Source organism: Schistocerca piceifrons, chromosome 2, assembly GCF_021461385.2.
Source record: "Schistocerca piceifrons isolate TAMUIC-IGC-003096 chromosome 2, iqSchPice1.1, whole genome shotgun sequence".
NCBI classification, from domain to species: Eukaryota; Metazoa; Arthropoda; class Insecta; order Orthoptera; family Acrididae; genus Schistocerca; species Schistocerca piceifrons.
The window spans coordinates 728,665,026-728,691,904 of NC_060139.1; the positions used below are offsets into that span (position 1 = coordinate 728,665,026).

The window sequence follows — 26,879 nt, forward strand, 5'->3', positions numbered from 1 at the left end:
TCCCGGTTCCGGACTGAAGCGCCTAGAACCACTCGGCCACAGCGGCCGGCAGCCCTGAAGCGTATTTTTATGTATGATCGCTTCGTGCTATCGTTATCAAGACGGCACTATCTGGAGCTGAGAAGGCTTTCGGCATCCTAGAACTTCACAAAATAGAGACTGAAACTGAAATCCAACGACAATTCAGGATGAAGTACGGGAAAGTAGTAGCAACCACAAAGACAATCTACAATTGGCATGTGAAGTTCGTTGAAACTGGATGTTTTTGAGATAAGAGGAGAAGTGGTCGGGAAAATGTGAATGCAAATGACACTGAACGAATGAGAGGTTTCACAGGGAGTCTGGCAAAGTCTCTACGCAGAGCTTCACTTGAGTTGTAAATGTCAACAACGACTGTGTGGCCTGTTTTGCGTAAAAAATTAAACATGAAATCACGTAGACTACAGTAATGCAAAACTTATATCCTATAGACAAAGCACAGCGCTTCGAATTTTGCTGTACATTGCAGGTCGAAGATGATGGTGTTGTAAGTTCGATAATTTTTTCTGACGATGCGACATTTGATATAAATGGGAAAGTACAGAGGCACAATTGTAGGACTTGGGGAAACTCTCATAACATTGTTGAACACGAGCGCGATTCTTCGAAGATCAGTCTTTTTGTGCCATGTCTCATAAGAAACTTTATGGACCTTTCTTCTTTGAAGAACAGACTATTACTCGAAAGTCCTTCCGTCAGATGTTGAATAACTGGTTAATGCCATATTTGCAAACAGAATCAGAGGACCTTGTCGTTCAGTTAGATGGTACATCTCCACATGTTCACCGTGATGTCATGGCACATCTGAACACAGTGCTGCCCAATCGTTGGATTGGTCGTTATGGAGCAGCAGACCAATACGTGGTAAAACGACTTCCTATCTCCCTGGATATTGTAACTTCTTTTTATTGCGTTACGTAAAGTATCTCTTCCAGATGATGTTTTGGAACTGAAACGGAGAACATAACTAGCGACAGCCACAGTCTCGGAAGGCATGTTGGCCTGTGTGTAGCAAGAGTTTGTTGGATCACACATGATTCCCACATGATGTATATGTGAAGCGAATGTTGCTGAAAAGAACTTACAAGTTTGCTCGAGTTTCCTGGAGTTCAGAAACGCGCTGTATAGGTATTTTAAATAAAAAAGGGTGTTTGTAGTGACAAACAAATTAATACATTTTATATATAAAAATACAAGATGATAAATAGCAATTGGTTACAAAAACCTTTGAACTTGTGGTGCACTGAATCTGACACAGCACATTAAACTTGTGGGGTGATGTTCCCTGTAAGACAGTTCTTGGTGCATCATACTTCTTAATAACACAGGCACTGCTGTTTGTAATCTACAGGGTGTATGGAACGTAACTAGGTTTTATAAAGTCGTACAAGTTGACGGAAGCTTAATGAAAATAGTGTGACCATATAGGTCATTAAATAAGGTTTGCATTTCTGCAGTCACTGTGCGGGCGTGTATCAGCTGGCTCCGAGGTCATATTGCCATACCGGCGACGATACAGCTGCAGACATCTGGTTACCAGGCCAGACTTGCGCTTCATATTCGGCATTTGTTCCATCTTCTTCGCTTCCTTCCTTCCTCTTCTTTTCCCCTCGCCAGGCTCTTGTTTCTTCATTTTCTGCAGTACAGAAGGCTGCCGGGAGAGGAGGTGTACACACCATGTGGAGAGATGGCCGGTCGCCTGACTGTTGTTCAACAGCGAGCACAGAGTACTGGACGCTACGAAGTGTGGAATTCCAACGTTCTCGTACAGAGACGGCGGCATACTGTGAATAGTGTCAATGCCACAATTCACCCAGGGAGAAAAAAAAATTGTCACAGAAAGTTAATGACCAGAGGGTCGGTGAAAGATGCTAGAAAAACTGGTGGTCCACCTAAGCTTGGATCTGATGATAAAGTGGCGAGTGTGCAGGAAATGTATGTATACAGCCTTTCGAAATCAACGCGCCATGCAGCACGAGAAAGTGTACTCAGAAGGTAAGCGTATCTCAGGTCCTGCATAAAGAACTGAATTATCGAACATGGAAACCGTATCAAGTGCAACAGCTGACGCCGGAGGATTGTGGTCGCAGAATGAAGTACGGGAACAATATTTTCTAGAGCGACAAGACCGTATTCCATGTGGGAAGCTTTATCAATCGACGCAGTGCCCACTATTGGGCAAAAGACGATCCTAATATTACAGTGGAGAAGATGCAGCCTCGCCCAAAAGTGACTGTGCGGCGTGGAATGACTGTCACAAATGTTATTGGGCCATTTATTATGCGTGACACAATGAGCCCAGTACGCTACATGCATATGCTTCAAAATTGTGTTTAGCCCCGAGTATTAGCATGGGAAAACATCGAAGACATTATTTTTATACAAGATGGCGCACCTTCTCGCTTTGCAAATGTACGAGCGTGGGTGGTTGAGGGGTTTCTAGGGCGTTGGCTAGGAAGACAAGCACCTCATGAACGTATGAACGGCCTGAAAGAACACCTGAACTGGACCATGTGACTTCTTTTTATGGGGCTGGAAAAATGAGAAGTGTATCGTACAAAACCTTACACAATGGAAGAATTGGAAGCACGGATTCGGCACACTATCGGCAGTATTCCACACGACCTCCTCCAGAGGACTGTGGATTCCATACACCGCACTTTGAGATGGTTGGTCGACGTCTAAGGCACCTACATTGGATTCTAAAGTAAGCAGCCACATTCTTATACAACAATGTATGCATTATACTAATTTTAAAGAAATCAGTGTTATAAATGTAGAACTTATTTGCCCTTTTCAATACCTACTTACTTTCTAGGCACCCTGTACATTAGATTACTTACATATTAATGCTAGCACGATAACATTACTACTGAATCTTAAAATTTTGAACTGATACTGAAAATTACGTCGTTTACAATTTTGACTCTAAAAAGTAATGAAGTTAACAAATTTGTGACACAAACTCGACAGTTACCTTACGCAAGTTCTAGAAAATGACGGAGTGATGTCTGCGCTTTATTCTAAGCAATGCATGCTTCCGCTCTTTTGCAGCAAACCCGAGAAACACCAAGTGGTCCATACTACCTGTCGGCCCATACCAGCCGCCGTTCCCCTAGTAATGAAAACAATGACTCTCTCGGTGTTAGTCTAGAGAATGGGAGTAAAGCCGTTAAAGGAAAGATGCATACAGAAGCTGGTGTTTCAATACAAAATGTGACTACAAGAGTCGAAGTAATAGAAGAAATTTAAAAACTACTTACAGAATATGTGAGGAGGAATACTGTTCTCCAAAACCCGTAAAAAATGTGGAAAATTTTCTCTTCGCCTGAAAGGAGAAAAGCAAGAAAGTCCATAAAAACACTAAGGACTTACCTGCCTTCTCTTCGTAATTTACTAGATGTTCGCTAATACTAACAACGACCACATTTCAGAAACACAAAATTTAGTCAGGGGAAGGAAGCTAGTTTTCGAAGTGATTATATTAAAATGAATCGTATATCATTCGTGGAGGAGGAAGTATATTACCACTTCTAGTGGTATCACTAAATTTGTGAAAATATTTGGCTGCGTTTCAAGAAAATGTGTTGTAACAGCCATTAAGAAATTTAACACTGAATCAACATCTCTTGGTATAATAAAGACTACATAAAATAATGCTAAACTTCCCATTAGACTTAATCTGAATTGCACATGGAAAACTGAAAGAAGACTCTAAACCTTAGATTACAATTTATCAAAATTAATTTCAGCAGCACTAAATGGACGTCTCAGGTCTTTAATTTGCGAAAAAGGATAGCGAATTAAGAAGAAACATACCTTGTCTTGTTATGACGACACGCTTGAGATTCAAATACAATAGATCAAGATTTATTTTTAAATAGAAAACTGAAAAGAAAATTAAACAAATTGTCAGTGAAGTCATATAATCAGTTGGTAAATTTTAATTTCGAGAGCAGTTTCAGACAACGGGTAGAAAGACAGCACAAGGTATATAATAAGGATTAAAAATGGTCGGTATTGCTTTTGGTAAATGAGTTTTCTCAATGAAGATTTGAAAATTTCTGATACGGGAAGTTCGCCGTTAGCTTGTATTACCAGTTGTGACTTAAGGATGTGAAATATGGAATTTTGATACGAAAACTTTCAATATCCAAGGTTTGATCGGCAAGCATTCGAGAGGTGAATGTTGGGAAGCGTTGCGAGGGACAGGAAAAGACACACATGAATCTGGGACCCGATTAGAATGGAAGCTGTGATTGTGAACGTAATGAAAGTGAAGTGGATGTGTGTGGAACACGCATGCCAGCACATGGAAGGTAGACGATTCAATTAAGATCTTAGTCTGAGGAAATGATAAAATGGAAGGTGAGTTGACGCCATCAAGGATAATTCCAAAATGTTGTCTATATGACTTGACATTGACTCGGTATTGTAGCTCTTCACAGCCTGATGTTCAGAACAAAACGGCTCCAGTGAATCCACGCTCGGATATAGGGAGACTTTCCCAAAACTCACAGAAGATGAACTGCTGCAGCTTAAGTCAAGTGTCTGCTTCGCTCTGAATAGGGTGTGCACTTTCAGCTGCATGAGTCCACTAAGCGTCGAGCACCTAAGACACTAAGGCAATTCCGTTACAGACAGGCTTGTTGTTAAGCGGCCCTCCTTGATGGCTCGAGAATACAGAGAAACGCCTGAAGGATGGCCTTTCGCACGATCTGATGCTAGAATTTTTAAGCATCCAAAAACGTTCCTCGTCTTACCTTATATTCTAAGTATAAAGTCGCAGAAAACACATGCTGCGAGCCTGTTGGGAGCAGGGGAATGTCCACTAGAATCGGAGAGGAAAATAACATCGTGTCGGCCACACAGCGGCTTCCTACCAGGACAGGGATTAGGCAGGAAACACAGTCGAAGATGTTAAGCAACCAGTGTTGCCTCCAAAGCCATGGTACATGAAGACTCAAGCTGCAGGTTGTCAGTCAACGCCCACACGACACCACAAGAGATCTGTTGACAGATCAACAAATCACACCACCCACACAGGCTTGCATGTAACACCTACTCCTTCATGTGGTGCTATGAAGTAACTTACTGCTGCCTTCATGCCCAATTACTGAATCGTGTCTATGCCAAGTCAAATCGGTCCTGATTCTATTTTTGTTATGATGATTTGTAAAAGATTATAATAAAAGACGTTAGTATTTCCTTGCTTTATCGTCAATTTGCAATTTTAATTTCGATTCCATTACAGCATACATATAAAGAAATACACTTACAAATGGCTTTCACACTTATACTGGATATCTCGTTGCAGTGTGTGATAGAACGATGTTACTTCACATCGCTCATAGTGTGTTACGAAACGTGATTTGATGATTTACGAATATTTCATGAGACTCATACAGAGAGACGTAATCACCATCCTGTGAAAGTGTAATTTGATGTTATGTATTTATCCGTTGTTGCAGCCTTAAGTACACCAATGAACACGAAATGTGTAAGATCACAGCTTATCCTAAGAGCAGTGAAATTATGTTTACGCAGTGCGCAATATTCTGCCAAAGAACAGTGGCAGTCATTAGCCCTGAGGACGGCCGAGCGTTTCCCCTTGTTGTCCTGTTTTGTAAACACCTTTCCTATAAGAGGTAATGCGCAGTAGGCTGAGCTGGTATACAGCGATGAGATAGAGTGGCAAGTGTGCCTTTGTCGTTTTCCGTTTTGGCAACGCCTTTTCTCTGGTAAGAGGTGTGGTATCGATAGCTAGGATGCCACGGCGTAACTGCCAGTTAAGTTGGCAATACGACAGACAACGACGACAGTGCCCTCTAGCAGGCGCTGTTCAACTCTACAAGCACCACGCCATTTGATCAAGAGCACACGGCCGGGACACTTCGCAGCTCAGTGCAAAGTTATGTATGCTTCTGTATATATTCAGGCTCCAGTAAACCACTTTGACTTTCTTGCGGTACCGACGTGTATTACCTTTTCCTGCTCCTGCTCCTACCCTATACAAAAAATGGTATACGACAGACGGACTGGGCTGTGGAGATTACCGTACTGGAAGCGAGCATAGGAAGTCAAGTTGCGGTGCTCACTGCAAGGCATCGACTATTTGTGCTAATTTTGGCACAACCGATTGGAACAAGTAGTTACGAGCACTTCCGCGTATGAAAGTTGTCTCTATTATATCGCTGACATGGATGCAAGATTTTTCCAGGCATTATTAGGTATTGCAAATACGGTACCATATTGTTTTAAGTATTCTGCTGAAGGGTTGAGATTATTGTACTTGATCTAGCCAATTTATTAGAGAAGTGAAGAATATGCAGGAGTATGTTAGCAGCAAGTCCTGCATTGCATCTGGCAAATTACAGACATTTTATTCTCTGTTATAGTGTTCAAGAGCCAGAGCCACGATAATTCAAACTGTGTTAAACGTGGTTTTAACTTAATACAGTGAGCCTTAACGAGTGTCACCGTTTCATTTCAAACATTTCAAACACATATTTCACTTTGCCTAAGTAATATCTTGAAGTTGGTTGGAAAGTTGCACCACTGAAAACAGTGGTGTTCTTGTGTATTAGTGCAAGAAAACGAGTATGGTAGATTTGATGGGTCACATTGTTTCATTATGTGCTTAACTTTCATTAGCCTAAGTTCCTTCACTCAAAGTTCAAAATGAAAGTATGAATAGTCTAAAAACCAGTCCAAACTGGAGTTTTATTTAAAACTTACTTAAAGTAATACGTAGGCGTGCTGAAAAGAAATGCCTACGAATTTTTTGTGTGACAACTCTTAATGCTTTAAAAAAACAAAAAACAAAAAAAAAAAACAAACGCTCTTAACGTTTTCCATGTTTACTCTTAATGACTACATATTTGCAGCCGTCTGCCGCTACAGGGCTCCGAATCGAAGCGTGTAACACTGTCGGTACGTGGGAAACAGCGCGCTGTAATGGAGTTTCGAATTCGCAGACTCCTTCCACACATGGAACTCCCTCTCCTTAAGCATTGCAATAGAAGACCATTCACGAGCGCTGAGGTTTTTGTTCTTCAGTCGTCAGTCTCCTTTCATGCTGCCTGACACGAGTTTGTCTCCTGTCTCAATCCACTCATCTCAGATTATTCCTTGCAGCCAACGTCCTCAATATTTTGTTTGATTTATTCCAATCTGTTGTTCTCTACAGATTTTACCCTCTGCAGCTCCCTCTAGTACCATGGAAGTCATTCCGTGATGTCTTAACAGATATTCTATCGTCCTGTACCTTCTTCTTGCCAGTGTTTTCCAAATCTTTCTTTCCTCGGCGATTCTGCGGAGTAACTCCTCATTCCTTACCTTATCAGCCCATCTAATTCTCAACACTCTACTCTAGCCCCAAATCTATTCGGTTTTCACATAGTGCATGTTTCATTATCATAAAATGCTGTGCACAAAATATACATTCTCAGAAATTCCTTGCTCAAATTAAGGCGTATGTTTGAATACTGCTAGATTTCCCTTGGCCAGGAATGCCCTTTTTTCCAGATAGTCTGCTTTTGATGTCCTCTTTGTTTCGTCCGTCATTGGTTAATTTGCTGCTTATGTAGCATAATTACTCAATTTCGTCTACTTCGTGACCATCAATCCTAATTTTGCGTTTCTCGCTGTTCTTATTTCTGCTACTTCTCATTACTTTCGTGTTTCTTCGATTTAATCTCAATCTATGTTCTGCACTCATTATACTGTCCATTTCATTCAGCACATCATATAGTTCTTCTTCACTTTCACTGAGGATAGCAATGTCATCAGCGAATCACATCATTGACATCCTTTCACCTTGAATTTTAATTATAGTCTAGAACTTTACTTTTACTTCCGTCATTTCTTCTTCGATGTGTAGATTGAGCAGTAGGGGCGAAAGAGTACACCCCTATCATAAATCCTTTTTAATAGGAGCAGTTCATTCTTGGAAAAATTTGGAAATTTGTGGTAAGATCTTATGTGACCAAACTTCTGAGGTCAACGGTCCCTAAGCTTACACACTGCTTAATCTAACTTGCGCCGAGGGAGCACTCGAATCTCCGACGGGGGGAGCCGCGCGGACAGTAGCAAGACGCCCTAGACCGGGCGGCTACCCCGCGCGGCTTTCGTTGTTGGTCTTCCACTCTTATTGTTCACTCTTACCCAACTTCTTCGCCCACTGATTCTTAAGCTTCAACCTATTCTTCATCATTACTAGATTGTGATCTGAGTCTATATCTGCTCCTGGGTAGGTCTTACAATCCAATATCTCATTTCGGAATCTCTGAAATCTTCCCTTATATCCCGGCCTTTTCCAAGTATACCACCTCCTCTTGTGAATACTGAACAGAGTATTCTCTATTACTAACTGAAATTATTGCAGAATTGATTTAGTCTTCCTCTTCTTTCATTCCTACTATGTAGCCCATATTATCCCATCCCCTTTCTTCTACTCCTTCTCCTGAAACCTCATGCAGCCGTTCATGACTATTCGATTTTCATCTCCCTTCGCGTACTGAGTTACCCGTTCAGTATGCTCTAGGACCATCATGTAACGCTGTATTTTGCGAATAGGAAAAATCCAGACAGGGTCGGTGCAAGGTGTTCTGACCAATATTTTCCGGAAGTTTCCGTTGGTTGTAAGGCAAATGTCGCGGCTGTAAATCCACTCTCAAATAGGCTACTCCCAATTTCAACGTGTCTGCCCCAGTACCGGATCTTTCACTAACAAGGCCCTGACTCAAGAATGCATCAGAACTCGAGCAGTTTGTTCTGTCTGTAGGACAAAAGAATAATAAAAAAAACGATCTTTCCATTGCAATCAGTATTTTGTACTGGAGGGCGTGTTCCGCGACTCCCCGGCTGTGGCTGAGTCCCTTACCTGGAGCAGCGGGAGTCCGCCGGCGGGCGCAGTTGGCCTCTGCGGATCCCCGCAGGGCGACAGCGACGAGTCCCTGGTCCCCGACCCCGTGCCGGAGCCGTTGGCCGCTTCGGCCCGGCCCGCGCGCAGCCCGCTCCACAGCCGCCGCAGGCCCAGCTCCTTCAGTGGCATCTACAGCACACCACACCACATCAACACTGTTACCAAACGGCGATATTCTCATCTACACAGCAACAAGCACATACGATATACGAGGTTCACTCCAAAAGAAATGCACACTTTTTTTTTAAATCCATCTTTTATTCTACATGTTTGAAAGTTTTACAGTGCATAGATATATTCTTTAGGAACAATATTTTCATTTCTACACATAATTTCCATCCCTCTCAACTGCCTTACGCCATCTTGGGACCGGCTCCTGTATACCTGTTCGGTAAAATTCTGGACCAACCTGTTGGAGCCACTGTTTGGCAGCGTGCACAAGGGAGTCATCATCTTAGAACCTTGTTCCACGAAGAGTGTCTTTCACAGGGGCGGGCAGGAATCCTGCACGTGTGGGGTGCACTTGCACGCGTGCTGTTAACAGGTGCGTGCACACAGGGGCAAGCTGGCCTCCCGCTTACCTCCCCACCCCACCATACCTTCTGTCCTGTCCTTCCTCTGTAATGCGTTTTTTTTCCTAGCTTGCTTAATTGAATGAAGGAATAAGGTTAGTAGGAGTGCTTGAAAGAAATCATGGTTTCAAAGAATACCTATTACCTACGATACGTTTTATTTAATTATCACAAGTGGAGTTTACAATACGTTTAATATCTGGAACAAAATCTCTACATACACACAAACGCAAACAGTTACGTAAATTTTCATCACTGATGTTTGCTCTTAACCGAGTCTTATTAATTCAGCAAATAGTTTTCCAGCTCTCGCTGTATTAAGCGCAATTTTATAACTTGCACGTACCGCTGGGCTATTATTCTTGTCGTCCTGAAAAATTGAAAACAGTGCTCCATAAAATGTTAAATCAGTTAGATGAGAGACGTGACGAAAGAAAGTCGCAGATCTCTCGTGACAACAGCAACTAGGACAGATTCATCTAATATCGTCAAATCGCTCTTCTTAAGCTCAGTCAATTTCCCCATCCGCTCAGAATCCGATAGTAAATTGTACTCGTCCTTGTGAAATTTATTATAATGGCCTTCAATACTAAACTTCCGCTGACCAGCGAGAATACTCACACATATTAAACATTTCGAATTTTCACGTTTCTGCACTAAGGAAAAAATGATTCTCCCATTACTTTTTAGAAGATAGCAGATCTCCACTTCCCCGTTTCCTTGTTTCACTCTGCATTTTCCGGTTGTTGAAATACAACGTCCGCGGCTTATCCTGGCACTACACTGCCGCAACCTGCCGGCTGTCGCCACAGCCCCGGTCGACGCCTGCACGCGAGCAGCACACGTGCAGCGCTGTGCGCTCATGAGCTGCGTGCAACGTTTGCCCGCCCCTGGTCTTTCAGTTTCCCAAAGAGATGATACTCACATGGAGCCAGGTCAGGACTATAAAGCGGGTGTTTCAGTGTTGTCCATTCGAGTTTTGTGATCGCTTCCATGGTTTTTTGACTGACATGTGACCGTGCACTGTCGTGCAACAGCAAAACATCCTGCTTTTGCCGATGTGGTCGAACACGACTCAGTCGAGCTTGAAGTTTCTTCAGTGTCGTCACATATGCATGAGAATTTGTGCTGGTTCCACTTGGCACGATGTCCACAAGCAAGAGTCCTTCGGAATCGTAAAACACTGTAGCCAAAGCTTTTCCAGCAGAAGGTGTGTTTTTGAATTTTTTTTTCTTCGGTGAATTTGCATGATGCCACTCCACTGATTGCCTCTTCGTCTCTGGTGAAAAGTGATGGAGCCATGTTTCATCACAATTCATCCAAGAAATTCATCTCAACCATTCTCGTACTGTTCCAAAAGTTCATTGCATACAGTTTTTCTTGTTTCTTTGTGAGCCACTGTCAACATACTGGGAACACACCTGGCACAAACCTTTTTTAACGCCAACACTATTCTGCAAACACTTTCTTCCCGTATCCCAACGTAGCGTGACAATTCGTTCACTGTGATGCGTCTGTCAGCAGTCACCAATTCGTTAACTCTCTGCACATTGTATGGAGTGTGTGCTGTACGAGGCAGGCCGCTGCGAGGACAATCTTCAATTTTATCGTGCCCGCTTTCATCACGTAACCTGCTTGCCCACCGACTAACTGTACTGCGATCGACAGCAGCTTCTCCATTCACCTTTTTCAACCTCTTGTGGATGTTTCCCACTGTCTCCTTTTCACAGCACAGGAATTCTATGACAGCACGTTGCTTCTGACGAACGTCAAGTGTAGCAGCCATCTTGAAGACATGCTGTGATGGCGCCTCTCACGGGAACAGGTTTAACTAAGTTTGAAAACAAGCGGAAAGGATGTATCTACACACTGTGAAACTTTCACACATGCAGAATGAAAACTGTATTTTTACAAAAATAGTGTGCATTTCTTTTGGAGTGACCCTCGTACTTACAAAAATCTGTGCGCCTCTCGTGGCGTCAAAGCGATACTAGGTTTCGTTAAGAAAGAGTAGGTGAGGAGGAATGGAAAAGAACCATGACGATCTGTAATATGATGATCAGCTACGTTTTCGGAAGGCAGCAGAGACGCAGTTCTGACGTTGCGCTTGACAACCGAATCGTGACTTCAGAAAACACGTCAAATGGTGCAAGATGCTTGAAATTCTGAGAAAAATAAGTCTAATCTGCAAAGAAAGCCATCTAATATACAGAAGCACATAAGAACCAAAAACTAACTACAAGAATATAAGACAAAAACGAAGTGCTGACAGTAAAAGGTTGTAAGACAGGGATGCAGCTATTATGTTCCATTGTTCAGTAGAAATAAAATATTGGTGTGTACATGCAGTTTGTCTAGGGAGGCAAGCGGAAGTGTTTAATCTCAGAAGAGTGTTCCTGGAGACACTCTGTAGCAATTCTGGACGTGTGATGTGTCGCATTGTCCTGCTGGAATTGCCCAAGTCCGTCGGAATGCACATTGGGCATGAATGGTTGCAGATGATCAGACAGAGTGCTTACGTACGTGTTACCTGTGAATGTCGCATCTAGACATGTCAGGGATCACATATCTCCCCAATTGGACGCGCCCCACACCATTACAAAGCCTCCACCAGCTTTAACAGTCCCCGCTGATATGCAGGGTCGATGGATTCATGAGGTTGTTCCCATACCCGTACACGTCCATCCACTCGATACAATTTGAAACGAGACTCGTTCGACCAAGCAACACGTTTCAAGTCATCAACAGTCCAATGTCGGTACTGACGGGCCCACGCGAGGCGTAAACCTTTGTGTCGTGCAGTCGTCAAGGGTACAGGAGCGGTCCTTCGACTCCGAAAGCCCAGTTCGATGATGTTTCGTTTTAAGGTTCACACGTTAACACTTTTCGATGGCCAAGCATTGAATCTGCAGCAATTTGCGCAAGCGTGGCACTTCTGTCACGTTGGACGATTCTCTTCAGCCGCCGTTGGTCCTGTTCTTGCAGGATCTTTTGCCGGCAGCAGCGATGTCAGAGATTTGATGTTTTACCGGATTCCTGATATTCACGGTACACTCGTGTAATGGTCGTACGGGAAAATCCCCATTTCATCGCTACCTCGGAGATGGTGTGTCACATCGTACGTGCACTGATTATACCACCACGTTGAAGCTCACTTCAATCTTGATAACATGCCATTGTACAAGCAGTAACCGATCTAACAACTGCGCCAGAGACTTGTTGTCTTATATAGTCGTTGCCGACCGCAACGCCGCATTCTGCCTGTTTGCATATTTCCGTATTTGAATACTAGTTTCTTTGGCGCTTCAGTGTATGGGCATCATATATGTTTCTGACTGGAAAATGTCTCTGGAACCTTGTAGTTTCATTTCGTAAAATACCAGTTCAAGACGGTGAAAGACATCCATTGGTGAAACTGAAAGTCTCAGTGAAAGTGATGAAGAGGTATATGTTATGCAGAACGAAATCAAAAGTCTACTAATAGCAGAATAAGGGTAGAGAGCAAACCGAGAAAAGACGAAAGTAATGAAGTGCAGCAGAAATGATATCAGCGATTAACTTAACGTCAAATTTGGGGACCGTGAAGCAGACGAACTGAAGGAATTCTGCTACCTTGGAATCAAAATAACACTTTGGAGAAAATTTAATAGCTAAGACCACATTCAGTGCTATTCGTGATTACCGCTTTCAACAATGCTGTCATCTTCCGATCTTTAAAAAATTTGTTGTTATACGCTCTGCTCTGTTCTGATTGTATCGCATATACTATGTTGACATTCTAGTTGTTATTTCATTCCACGCAGGTGCTACATAATATCCGTCTGAATGTAAACATCGTATGTGTGTGACAAACAAAAAAATTACGGATAGCTACTTTTTATTTCTAATTATGAGACACTTCAATCAAAATAACATTTGTCGTTCTTGAATATCTCCCAAATCGTCATGCCGAAATAGTTAACGTGTCAACGGGCGGATGTCCGTGCAACGGGCACGGCATTCCGGCAAGCAACCACGTTTTCACCTTTGGGGGTACACCTGACATGTGGCTGTTAACCCGTGAACCATTTCGTCAAAATAGCACTTGATGGATGAAGCATGGAGGATATAAAAAGCAGGCACGCACAGGGAAACACGGCATTCCTGGTCCAAAGAAATCCCCTATTCTCAAACACTGGCCCTAAATTGGGGAAGAAGTATCACGTTTGGAACACAGCCGTGTACCGATGTGAATCACGGGGTGAGACAAAAATCAGAAGAAAGTCGTTGCGTTTGAGATGGGGTGCTGTAGAAGGATGTTGACGATTAGGTATGAGAATAACTGAGGACGTTGGGTACAAGTGCTATCTAAGATCAAAAATATGACAAAGATTAGGAGTCCGTCACGGGCCTCTCAAAACTAACCGGAATACTGAGGTGAAAGACATCTAGCGAGACTCTTACCAGAAGAACGGACAGCTTAGTGCAACTTCTGCTGCGGAATCCAGGAATAGTTAACTTGTCGTTGAAAGCAACAATGGAGGAAAAATTTTTAGTGACAGACAAAGACAAGAATATGGTAAAGAGATATGAGAGGATGTTGGGTGTAGCAGCAAAGGTGAGATGAGAACATTAACACAGGATGGGAAAAGCTTGAGGAAAGCTTAAAGTATTGACACGGATAGCGAAGTAATAAAAATCACAGTAGGAGTTTGCATAGGGGCTGCAAGCCACGTAACATCAGTACGTACACGGGCACAAATGGCTGGAGAGGAATGACTGTCCCTAGGGGCACGAGGGATGAGCTGCACATCGCAAATGATACGTTCTGGCGCCAACTGCGTTAATTTTCACTGGCACTGCTATGGTGGCTGCAGTTAACTCTGCGCTATTTTGCTGTACCAATCTGTTGTGCAGTAAATTTAATTTTCTGGTTAATTACTGTGCTAGAGAAGGAAGTACTTGCAGTGCCCTGGAGTAGAGTATCTCTGGATGTGACGGAAAATCCGCCTACATATGGCAGACAAGCTCTTCGCCTAAATAAATTAATGTAAGGTACAAATAATTCCGATAAAAATATAAGGGTAACACCAAACTATGTAAAACGTAACATTGTGAATATGCTCATCATAAATACCAGTTTTAGGTACTAGATGACGGTCGATATGTAATAACAACAATTATTATGAAATAAGTAATCAACGTCGTACCACCTCGTCGCTCCTGTCAGTGTTATAGGTCGTTTGCAGCAATAGCACACACCACCGCCTTGTGACTGAGCAGAAAGTTTGTGTGTTTCATATAACATCGTGGGCGCACAAGTCATATGTGAGACTGCACGTAAGTGCTCTCTGCAGACCACTGCCGCCCTCAGCAGTGGACGAAACCGAGTATTTTAATATTTAGACTGCAAACAGTCCGGTATTTTCACAGTAAAATGCATGTACATGTCGCCTCCGATGTGTATCAGATCCAAAACCGTAGCTCAGGGAGCGATGGTAACCCAGTTGCACACCATCGCCATTTCGGAAAGTTCTGCTTTGCTAGTTAAATGCCTTATAGTTCAGCCGCCATAATTAGGTGGGTTTACTTTGTAGCTCTGTATCAGCTCATTTGTCTTACTCAAATCCAAATCATCAGACCACTGCGCTACGGTTAGCTCCAACAGAGGGAACACTGCGAGCTGGATATACAGTTTCGCAGACAGTGGACAGCATTGTGTTGTCCAAAATTGACAGTTAGATTACGGCTTTCATGACACGTGAAACTGAAACTGAAACCGGAGGAAACCAGGGAAAGGTGAAGCATACCATATTATCTGATCCACGTATCTAGCAGTATCTCTCAGGTCACAACATCAATCGGAATACTACAACGTCCGAGTCGTTGTCCTGGGATCAACTGCAACACATTTTGCACGTGCAGGAAGCTTTCAGTTTCATGAGCACTGGACCATAAATAAAATAATGCAGCTGTGAAATAGTATCCATGAATATAGGAAATAGAAGTTGGTTCAACTGAAAGGATGTCGGAAAATGGATGGCATTATTCATGGAACCATCATTGTATCGACCGTATGTGATTTGGCAAGATGACGTAAATATCTGTTGTAAAACCCGAACAATAATCTAATCCCCGTTGTGTTATTAAAGTATCTTAACCATTGGTCTACATTTTTCAGCCACAAGGTCTTGTCGATCCTTTCGAAGGTTCCCATCTCACAAAGGTTATTGTTTTCCCGAATGGCCTGTGACATGTATTAACACTGTGTCGCCCCTTGTCACCCACCGAATCGCTCTATGTTAGACAGAGTAACTAAATGTGACTGAAATCTGTCCGAAGGTTTGATAGGCAAGGGTAACTACTGTCACAGGCAATATCTGCCCACTTTTCGTTGTATATTTGCGTAAGTGGACTACTAGGGCGTGCTCAGAAGTAATGCTTCCGATGTTTATATGTGAAAACTCTTAAAATATTTATAAATAAAAGAAATGTTACTAACGTTCAAAATATTTATTCTTCATGTCTGCCAAGACAAATGTTCAGACAAAGGCTTTATGGAGTTACGGCTTATTTGAAATACACTACTGGCCATTAAAATTGCTACACCACAAAGATGACGTGCTACCGACGCAAAATTTAACCGACAGGAAGAAGATGCTGTGATATGCAGATGATTATTTTTTCAGCGCATTCACACAAAGTTGGCGCCGGTGGCGGCACCAACAACGTGCTGACATCAGGAAATTTTCCAACAGGTTTCTCATACACAAACAGCAGTTGACCAGCGTTAACTGGTGAAACGTTGTTGTTATGCCTCGTGTAAGGAGGAGAAATGCGTACCATCACGTTTCCGACTTTGATAAAGGTCGGACTGTAGCCTATCACGATTGCGGTTTATCGTATCGCGACATTGCTGCTCGCGTTGGTCCAGATCCAATGACTGTTAGCAGAATATGGAATCGGTGGGTTCATGATGGTAATACGGAACGCCGTGCTAGATCCTAACTGCCTCGTATCACTAGCAGTCAAGATGACAGGCATCTTATCCGCATGGCTGTAACGGATCGTGCAGCCACGTCTCGATCCCTGAGTCAACAGATGGGGACGTTTGCAAGACAAGAACCATCTGCACGAACAGTTCAATGACGTTTGCAGCAGCATGGACTATCAGCTCGGAGAGCATGGTTGCGGTTACCCTTGACGCTGCATCAGAGGCAGGAGCGCCTGCGATGGTGTACTCAACGACGAACTTGGGTGCACGAATGGCAAAACGTCATTTTTTCGGATGAATCTAGGTTCTGTTTACAGCATCATGATTATCGCATACGTGTTTGGCGACATCGCGGTGAACGCGCATTGGAAGCGTGTATTCGTCATCGCCATACTGGCGTATCACCCGGTGTGATGGTATGGGGTGCGGTTGGTTACACGTCTCGGTCAGTGGACGTTACATTTCATATGTCTTACGACCCGTGTCTCTACCCTTCATTCGATCACTGCGAAATCCTACATTTCAGCAGGATAATACACGACCGCATGTTACAGGTCCCGTACGGGCCTTTCTGGATACAGAAAATGTTCGACTGCTGTCCTGGCCAGCACATTCTCCAGATTTCTCACCAACTGAAAACGTCTGGTTAATGGTGGTCGAGGAAAAGGCTCGTCACAATACGCCAGTCACTACTCTTGATGAACTGTGGTTTCGTGTTGAAGCTGCATGGACAGCTGTACCTGTACACGCCATCCAAGCTCTGTTTGACTCAATGCCCGAGCGTATCAAGGCCGTTATTACGGCCAGAGGTGGTTGTTCTGGATACTGATTTCTGAGGATGTATGCACCCAAATTGTGTGAAAATGTAATCACATCTCAGTTCTAGTATAGTATATTTGTCCAATGAATACCCGTTTATCGTTTGCATTTCTTCTTGGTGTAGCAATTTTAATGGTCAGTAGTGTATTTCTCAACAGAGTCATCCTAGCGACGAACACATTACTATCAACGAGAGACCAGTCTGTTGATATCTATCTGTAGAACGTTTAGAACTGTTGACAGAGCCAGAACCTGTCCGTCCGCTGTTTGCACCGCTTCATCGCTATCCAAATGAAGTCTTCGGAGGTGTTCTTCAGGTTTTGGAGACAAATGAAAATCGGATGCGGCCAAGTCGGGACTCTATGAAAAATGACTGATAGCAGCGAACGCAACGCATCAGACTATTGCAGATGTCTCAGAACTCGTGTGCTTTCTGACACTGTCGTGCTGAAGGGAAGGGTGCGCCTTGTTCCGACGAAGTCTTCGAAGAAACTCGATTACAGCAAGCAGTTTCCCGTGCAGCGACATAATTACGTTACTCGTAGTCATGTTATACGCTATCGGCAGAAGGCCGGAACTTGCGAAGCGGGAAATTCGACCAAGTAATACGTATGACATGTAACACCTCAACAGACAATGAGAAGAGAGTAAAAAGTTCGAAGCATTACTTTTCCGCACGCCCTTGTAGATATATTTCGTATCAGGCGTTTTCTCAATTTGTACAGAAACCAGATGGCAGTTATAAGAGTCGAGGGACACGAAACGGAAGCAGTGGTAGGGAAGGGAGTGAGACAGGGTTGTAGCCTGTCCCCGATGTTGTTCAATCCTTATATTGAGGAAGCATTGAAGGAAACAAAAGAAAATTTCGGAGTAGGTATTAAAACCCATGGAGAAGAAATAAAAACTTTGAAGTTCGCCGATGAAATTGTAATTCTGTCAGAGACAAAAAAGGACTTGGAAGAGCAGTTGAACGGCATGGATAGTGTCTTGAAAGGAGGATATAAAATGAACATCAACAAAAGGAAAACGAGGATAATGCAATGTACTCGAATTAAGTCGGGTGATGCTGAGGGTATTAGATTAGGAAATGAGACACTTAAAGTACTAAAGGAGTTTTGCTTTTTGGGGAGCAAAATAACTGATGATGGTCGACGTAGAGAGGATATAAAATGTAGACTGGCAATGGCAAGGAAAGTGTTTCTGAAGAAATTTGCTAACATCGAGTACAGATTTAAGTGTCAGGAAGTCGTTTCTGAGAGTATTTGTATGGAGTGTAGCCATGTATGGAAGTAAAACATGGACGACAAATAGTTTGGACAAGAAGAGAATAGAAGTTTTCGAAATGTGGTGCTACAGAAAAATGCTGAAGATTAGATGGGTACATCACATAATTAATGAGGAGGTATTGAATAGAATTGGGGAGAAGAGAAGTTTGTGGCACAACTTGACTAGAAAAAGGGATCGGTTGGTAAGACATGTTCTGAGGCACCAAGGGATCACTAATTTAGTATTGGAGGGCAGCGTGGAGGATAAAAATCGTAGAGGGAGACCAAAAGATGAATACACTAAGCGGATTCAGAAGAATGTAGGTTGCAGTAGGTACTGGGAGATGAAGACGCTTGCACAGGATAGAGCAACATGGAGAGCTGCATCAAACCTGTCTCAGGACTGAAGACCACAACAACAACAACAGTGTTTTCTTCTTGATCTTTCGAAAAGTATTTGAATCAAGTGTTCCTAATTCGTAAAATGTATCACCCTTTCGACTCTGCTGTGGATGTTTCTCAATACAAGGTTAACAGCCTTATTTAGTTAGCAGGCGAGAAGTCTTCCATTATCATTTTTGTTGTTGTTCCAGAGAATTCCACTGTCTGACCATGGAGCGGATTGGCAAAATGGAACCGGCCAGGAAAACAATTACCAGACTGACTCGAAATTGAGCCTTGTTAATTATCAGGAAAATATCACACTAATCGCTGGGAACCGCGATTTACGAGCAGCAGTCAGTTGCTGTCACGTGTCTACACTACGAATCTCCTGCATGTTCTATCCTTAGTACATGGCTGCGCATTTCGTTTGAGTGAGTGAGTGAAGCAGACGTGTTTAGTTACCAGCTCGATACAAGACAAAATGGTGTTCTCGATAAAACAGCGTAAGTTTATTGTCAAATGTTATGCTAAACACAGTTCGTACAAAACGTGTGTGGAACCATTTGCGTAAGAGCTTAAAACGTGCAAAGTCTGCAATGCAAAATTTTGTGGCACTAGTCGAAAAGAGTTCGAATCTCAGAAAACATGATTCGAGAGAAGAAAAGCCTGGAACAATGTCCGACGACATCTCAGTATAGTTTATGTGTGCAAGGGGGATTAAGAGATCATCGTATCGAAACATGATCCAAAAGAATCAGCATCCTTATACTTCAAAATTTATTACTGTTCTTGACTTAACAACGTCCAGAAAAACTTTCATATTTTGATATCTACCAGTCGTTTCTGGGTGAAGACGTTTTGGATCTTAGTTTTTCATTTTTTCAGATGAGGCCTGGTACAGCATGTCAGGGTATACGCGATTATGCATCAGAAAATCTCCATCAGTACTCTGACAAGCCGTTGCATAGTCTCAAGACTGGTGTTCGGCGTGCAGTGTCTGGTGTCCGCATCATAATACGATTCTTTCACCATACTGTTACGGCTAATCGGTGCATCCAGAAACTTGATGCAATTTTGTCATATGATGACATAATGGAGACCATGGCTGTTGTTTGAACACAAATGTTGATTGTGTTGGGACAGCAACCAGCCACAAATTTACTTTCAGATCTTTTATTCAAAGGGTACCGTTACCGGTTTCGAATCCTTGTGATTCATCCTCAAACGGTTTACACGCTTTCTTTATGACATGTGGTGTGTTTTTTACAGATAAATTGTCCTAAAATATAAATAACACATAATTATAAACACGACACACACAGATCGTTGCGTTACAGATTTTCGTTGCATGTGACTTAAGTGAAATGTCGGTTTGGAGTGTTTGTTTTCATAACATTCGTCCAGCAGATGTGAATACATTCCCACTGGATTCTTATTGTTGCACACGTAAACTTTTCTCACTGAACACTTTAGATTTATCACTGAGAAGATTTATATCATGCACCACATGTTTTGATACATACAAAGAGCTTACAAACATATGAGTATCAAAGCTGCTATGATATAACGTAACATTTGACGATGATGTCCAATGTTTGGAAAGGATCATATATTCATTTACGCAACTGTAATGCCTTTTACACTAGTACAGAGTCATTGATTTTTTTTATATTGTTACATTAATTATTAAGTTTGAACTTTATAATTAACTAAATTTGTGGCTGCTTGCTGTCCCAACACCAGCAACATCCAGAAACTGTTTAATCCATATGTGGATCAGTTCACAGGAAATGAACAACTGTTTGGATATTTTCAGCAAGACGGAACAGCAGCACACAGCGCCTTGACAGGCTCGTCACAAGCGCGTGAGACGTTCGTCGAGGAGAGTATAATCCATCTCTCTTCCTATGATTTTTGCTCCGGGCTAAATTGAAGGGACAGGTATACTCATACAATTCTCTATAACTAGAAGAGCTATCAATGGCCTTGCGGCAGTGATAACTCTGGAAGCCGTGACATCACACAAATTAAGCGTTGTCAGGCTCGGTTAGCACTTAGATGGGTGGCCGTCCAGGTCTTCCGAACGCTGTCAGCAAGTGGACTGCACTCATCCCTTGTCTGGTCAATTGAGGAGCTACTTGATTGTGAAATTTCGATTTCGGCAACGAAAACTGGAAACGGTTGACCACATGCACCTCCATATCCGTATCCAGCGACGCCTATTGCTTGATGATGACACGGCGATGGGTCGGTATCTTTGGGCGTTCCGAGGCCTGTTCGGATGGACTTGAGTACTTGACTTTTTATTAGAAGATAAAAAGCAGGACGCTGACAACATATTGCTGAAATCTCTCAGGTTGGCATGTCAACGGTGACAATTCCATCTTCTGTGTTGTTCATTAACAAGGGTCAGGCCTATGTCTGTCTGACAGTAATGTTTTCCTGGCCACTTTCATTTTGACCACCTTGGATCTTTATTTACACTACTGGCCATTAAAATTGCTACACCACGAAGATGACGTGCTACAGACGCAAAATTTAACCGACAGGAAGAAGGTGCTGTGATATGAAATGATTACCTTTTCAGGGCATACACACAAGGCTGGCACCGGTGGCGACATCTACAACGTGCTGACATGAGGAAAGCTTCCAACCGATTTCTCATACACAAACAGCAATTGACCAGCGTTGCGTGGTGAAACGTTGTTGTGATGCCTCGTGTAAGGAGGAGAAATGCGTACCATCACGTTTCCGACTTTTATAAAGGTCGAATTGTAGCCTATGGCGATTGCGATTTATCGTATCGCGACATTGCTGCTCGCATTGGTCGAGATCCAATGACTGTTAGCAGAATATGGAATCGGTGGGTTCAAGAGGGTAATACGGAACGCCGTTCTGGATCCCAACGGCGTCGTATCACTAGCAGTCGAGATGACAGGCAGCTTATCTGCATGGCTGTAACGGATCGTGCAGCCACGTCTCGATCCCTGAGTCAACAGATGGGGACGTTTGCAAGACAACAACCATCTAAACGAACAGTTCCACGACGTTTGCAGCAGCATGGACTATCAGCTCGGAGACCATAGCTGCGGTTACCCTTGACGCTGCATCACAGACAGGAGCGCCTGCGATGGTGTACTCAACGACGGACCTGGGTGCACGAATGGCAAAACGTCATTTTTTAGGATGAATCCAGGTTTTGTTTACAGCATCATGATTATCGCATACGTGTTTGGCGACATCGCGGTGAACGCACATTGGAAGAGTGTATTCGTCATCGCTATACTGGCGTATCACCCGGCGTGATGGTATAGGGTGCCATTGGTTACACGTCTCGGTCACCTCTTGTTCGCATTGACGGCACTTTGAACAGTGGACGTTACATTTCAGATGTGTTACGATCCGTGTCTCTACCCTTCATTCGATCCCTGCGAAATCCTACATTTCAGCAGGATAATACACGACCGAATGTTACACGTCCCGTACGGGCCTTTCTGTATACAGAAAATGTTCGACTGCTGTCCTGGCCGGCACATTTTACAGATCTCTCATCAACTGAAAACGTCTGGTTAATGGTGGCCGAGGAACAGGCTCGTCACAATACGCCAGTCACTACTCTTGATGAACTGTGGTTTCGTGTTGAAGCTGCATGGGCAGCTGTACCTGTACACGCCATCCAAGCTCTGTTTGACTCAATGCTAGGGCGTATCAAGGCCTTTGTTACGGCCAGAGGTGGTTGTTCTGGGTACTGATTTCTCAGGATCTATGCACCCAAATTCCGTGAAAATGTAATTAGATGTCAGTTCTAGTATAATATATTTGTCCAACGAATACCTGTTTATCATCTGCATTTCTTCTTGGTGCAGCAATTTTAATGGCCAGTAGTGTATCTTCGCTGCTCGTCGTTAGTAAGCTTGCACTACGGGCTGATCAGCTTAAAAACCATCGATTTACATCAACAATGTTCGATCGTTAACGTGGTAGGTAATAACTACTGAATTCTGTCATTTGCCTCTTAGAACACAGGCTACACAGGTTTTTCCTGGCTTTTCTGTCATCATCAGCATCATTTAAGACTGATTATGCCTTTCAGCGTTCAGTCTGGAGCATAGCCCCCTTATAAAATTCCTCCATGATCCCCTGTTCAGTGCTAACACTGGTGCCTCTTCTGATGTTAAACCTATTACTTCAAAATCATTCTTAACCGAATCCAGGTACCTTCTCCTTGGTCTGCCCCGACTCCCCTAACCCTCTACTGCTGAACCCATGAGTCTCTTGGGTAACCTTGCTTCTCCCATGCGTGTAACATGACCCCACCATCTAAGCCTGTTCGCCCTGACTGCTACATCTATAGAGTTCATTCCCAGTTTTTCTTTGATTTCCTCATTGTGGACACCCTCCTGCCATTGTTCCCATCTAATAGTACCTGCAATCATCCTAGCTACTTTCACATCCGTAACCTCAACCTTGTTGATAAGGTAACCTGAATCCACCCCGCTTTCGCTCCCATACAACAAAGTTGGTCGAAAGATTGAACGGTGCACATATAACTTAGTCTTGGTACTGACTTCCTTCTTGCAGAAGAGAGTAGATCGTAGCTGAGCGCTCACTGCATTAGCTTTGCTACACCTCGCTTCCAGTTCTTTCACTATGTTGCCATCCTGTGAGAATATGCATCCTAAGTACTTGAAACCGTCCACCTGTTCTAACTTTGTTCCTCCTATTTGGCACTCAATCCGTTTATATTTATTTCCCACTGACATTACTTTCGTTTTGGAGATGCTAATCTTCATACCATAGTCCTTACATTTCTGATCTAGCTCTGAAATATTACTTTACAAATTTTCAATCGAATCTGCCATCACAACTAAATCATCCGCATATGCAAGACTGCTTATTTTGTGTTCACATATCTTAATCTCACCCAGCCAGCCTATTGTTTTCAACATATGATCCATAAATAATATGAACAACAGTGGAGACAGGTTACAGCCTTGTCTTACCCCTGAAACTACTCTGAACCAAGAAATCAATTTACCGTCAACTCTAACTGCTGCCTGACTATCCATGTAAAGGCCTTTAATTGCTTGCAAAAGTTTGCCTCCTATTCCATAATCTCGTAGAACAGACAATAACTTCCTCCTTGGAACCCGGTCATATGCCTTTTCTAGATCTATAAAGCATAGATACAATTCCCTGTTCCACTCATAACACTTCTCCATTATTTGCCGTAAGCTAAAGATCTGGTCCTGACAACCTCTAAGAGGCCTAAACCCACACTGATTTTCATCCAATTGGTCCTCAACTAATACTCGCACTTTCCTTTCAACAATACCTTAGAAGATTTTACCCACAACGCTGATTAAAGAGATACCTCTGTAGTTGTTACAATCTTTTCTGTTTCCATGTTTAAAGATTGGTGTGATTACTGCTTTTGTCCAGTCTGATGGAACCTGTCCCGACTCCCAGGCCATTTCAATTATCCTGTGTAGCCATTTAAGACCTGACATTCCACTGTATTTGATGAATTCCGACTTAATTTCATCCACCCCAGCTGCTTTATTGCACTGCAATCTATTGACCATTTTCTCCACTTCCTCAAATGTGATCCTATTTCCATCATCATTCCTTTCCCATTCTACCTCGAAATCTGAAACATTGCTGATCGTATTTTCACCTACATTGAGCAACTCTTCAAAATATTCCCTCCATCTGCCCAAGGCATCCACAGGATTCACCAGCAGTTTTCCTGACCTGTCCAAAATACTTGTCATTTCCTTCTTACCTCCCTTTCGAAGACTGCTAATTACACTCCAAAATGGTTTTCCAGCAGCTTGACCCATAGTCTCCAACCTGTTTCCAAAGTCTTCCCAAGATTTCTTCTTGGATGCTGCAATTATCTGTTTGGCTTCGTTTCTTTCTTCAACATAACTTTCTCTGTCTACCTGGGTTCTGGTATGTAGCCATTTTTGATACGCCTTCTTTTTCCTTTTACGGGCTGCCTTGACTGTATCATTCCACCAAGCTGTTTGCTTCATCCTACTTTTACACACTACTGTTCCAAGACATTCTTTAGCCACTTCTAGTACTGTGTCCCTGTACCTTGTCCATTGCTTTTCCAATGACTGTAATTGACTACATTCAACTAACTGGTACCTTTCTGAGATCGCTGTTATGTACTTGTGCCTGATTTCCTTATCCTGAAGTTTCTCCACTCTTATCCTCCTACATATGGACCTGACCTCCTGCACTTTCGGCCTCACAATCCCAATTTCACTGCAGATTAAATAATGATCAGTGTCATCAAAGAATCCCCTGAATACACGTGTGTCCCTCACAGCCTTCCTGAATTCCTGATCTGTTAATATATAGTCAATGACAGATCTGGTTCCCCTGCCTTCCCAAGTATACCGGTGAATATTCTTATGTTTAAAAAAGGAGTTTGTGATTACTAAGCCCATACTGGCACAGAAATCCAAGAGTTGTTTCCCGTTCCTGTTGGCCTCCATATCCTCTCCAAATTTACCCATAACCTTTTCATACCCTTCTGTTCGATTTCCAATCCTGGCATTAAAATCACCCATGAGCAGAACACTGTCCTTGTCCTTTACTCTAACAACTACGTCACTGAGTGCCTCATAAAAACTATCCATCTTATCTTGATCTGTCCCTTCGCAATGCGAATATACTGACACAATCCTAATTTTCTTGCTAGACACTGTCAAATCTATCCACATCAGTCGTTCGTTTACATACTTTACTGCAACTACGCTGGGTTCCATTTCTTTCCTGATGTAAAGCCCTACACCCCATTGTGATATTCCTGCTTTGACTCCTGACAGGTAGACCTTGTATTCTCCCACCTCCTCTTCTTTCTCACGCCTTACCCGAATGTCACTAACAGCTAAAATGTCCAGCCCCATCTTACTTGCAGCCTCTGCCAGCTCTACCTTCTTCCCAGAGTAGCCCCCATTGATATTAATAGCTCCCCATCTCATTACCATTTGTTTGCCAAGTCGTATCTTAGGAGTCCCTGGTTTGTCAGTTAGAGGTAGGACTCCGTCACCTCCAAAGGTCCGAGGCATTTTGCTCTGATTGTTGCCAGCATCATATTTAATGTACCAGGGAAGCAGGTTGCTAGCCTTACTTACCCTGAGTCCCATTGAGTTTTACCCCTAACGGTTGAGGGATTAACCGGTGGATTTCGTAGTCTTTGCCGTATGAGCACAAAGGTGACCACGACTCAGAATATGTCCGAGATGCCCAGCCTTATTCCAAAGTAACTGGTATCCCGACTGTCGGGACTACTTACTTGGCCACTCATACGTTGCCCGTGGTTCATGAACTAGGACATGACTACAGGAACCCACACCATCAAAATAATCAAATCAGTTTGGTGGGAAGTCAGGTACACCGTTATATCGAGATTCAAATACCGTGCTATTCAGCGTGTTTCATGATTTCCTTTAGTTCTTCCAACTTTTAGTAGCGTTCTGAAGTTCCATTTTGCTATTTTAAATTCTCTGTTACTTTCCGTTTTTCAGGTTTTCTGTTGATGAGGTTAGCGTAAAAGCGGGTGATTCCTCGTTGACAGTCAACAAGGCAGTGCAGACGGTGAGGAGAAACCAATCTATTAAAGTTTTATAGTCACGAAAGAATAGATACATAGTGGAATTAAGTTGTGAATATCAGAGCGCAGAAACGTAAAAGAAAGGTAATCCGGTAAGGTTTCTTCGTAACAAATAAGCTTGAATCACCACAGAGAGTAGCACAATGAAAATTTTTATCTCTTTAACGCTGTCAAAGCTTATTTAAGATAAGTGTAGCTTCAAAAAAGTTAGTGGCAGGTTCTAAATTTATAAGATAGTAAAATTTTTATTAACTCGCTCACTACTGTATTT

The 26,879-nt window shown here is 42.9% G+C and overlaps 1 protein-coding gene across 1 annotated transcript in view; it reads right to left on the reverse strand.

Annotated features, from left to right (window-relative positions):
* The window catches only part of LOC124775801, a 177,694-nt gene that overhangs the window by 74,984 nt on the left and 75,831 nt on the right, over positions 1-26,879 (reverse strand). Inside the window, exon 2 of the mRNA XM_047250631.1 lies at positions 8,924-9,094. Coding sequence (XP_047106587.1) covers positions 8,924-9,094 — 171 coding nt within the window. The remainder of the gene's footprint in view (positions 1-8,923; positions 9,095-26,879) is intronic.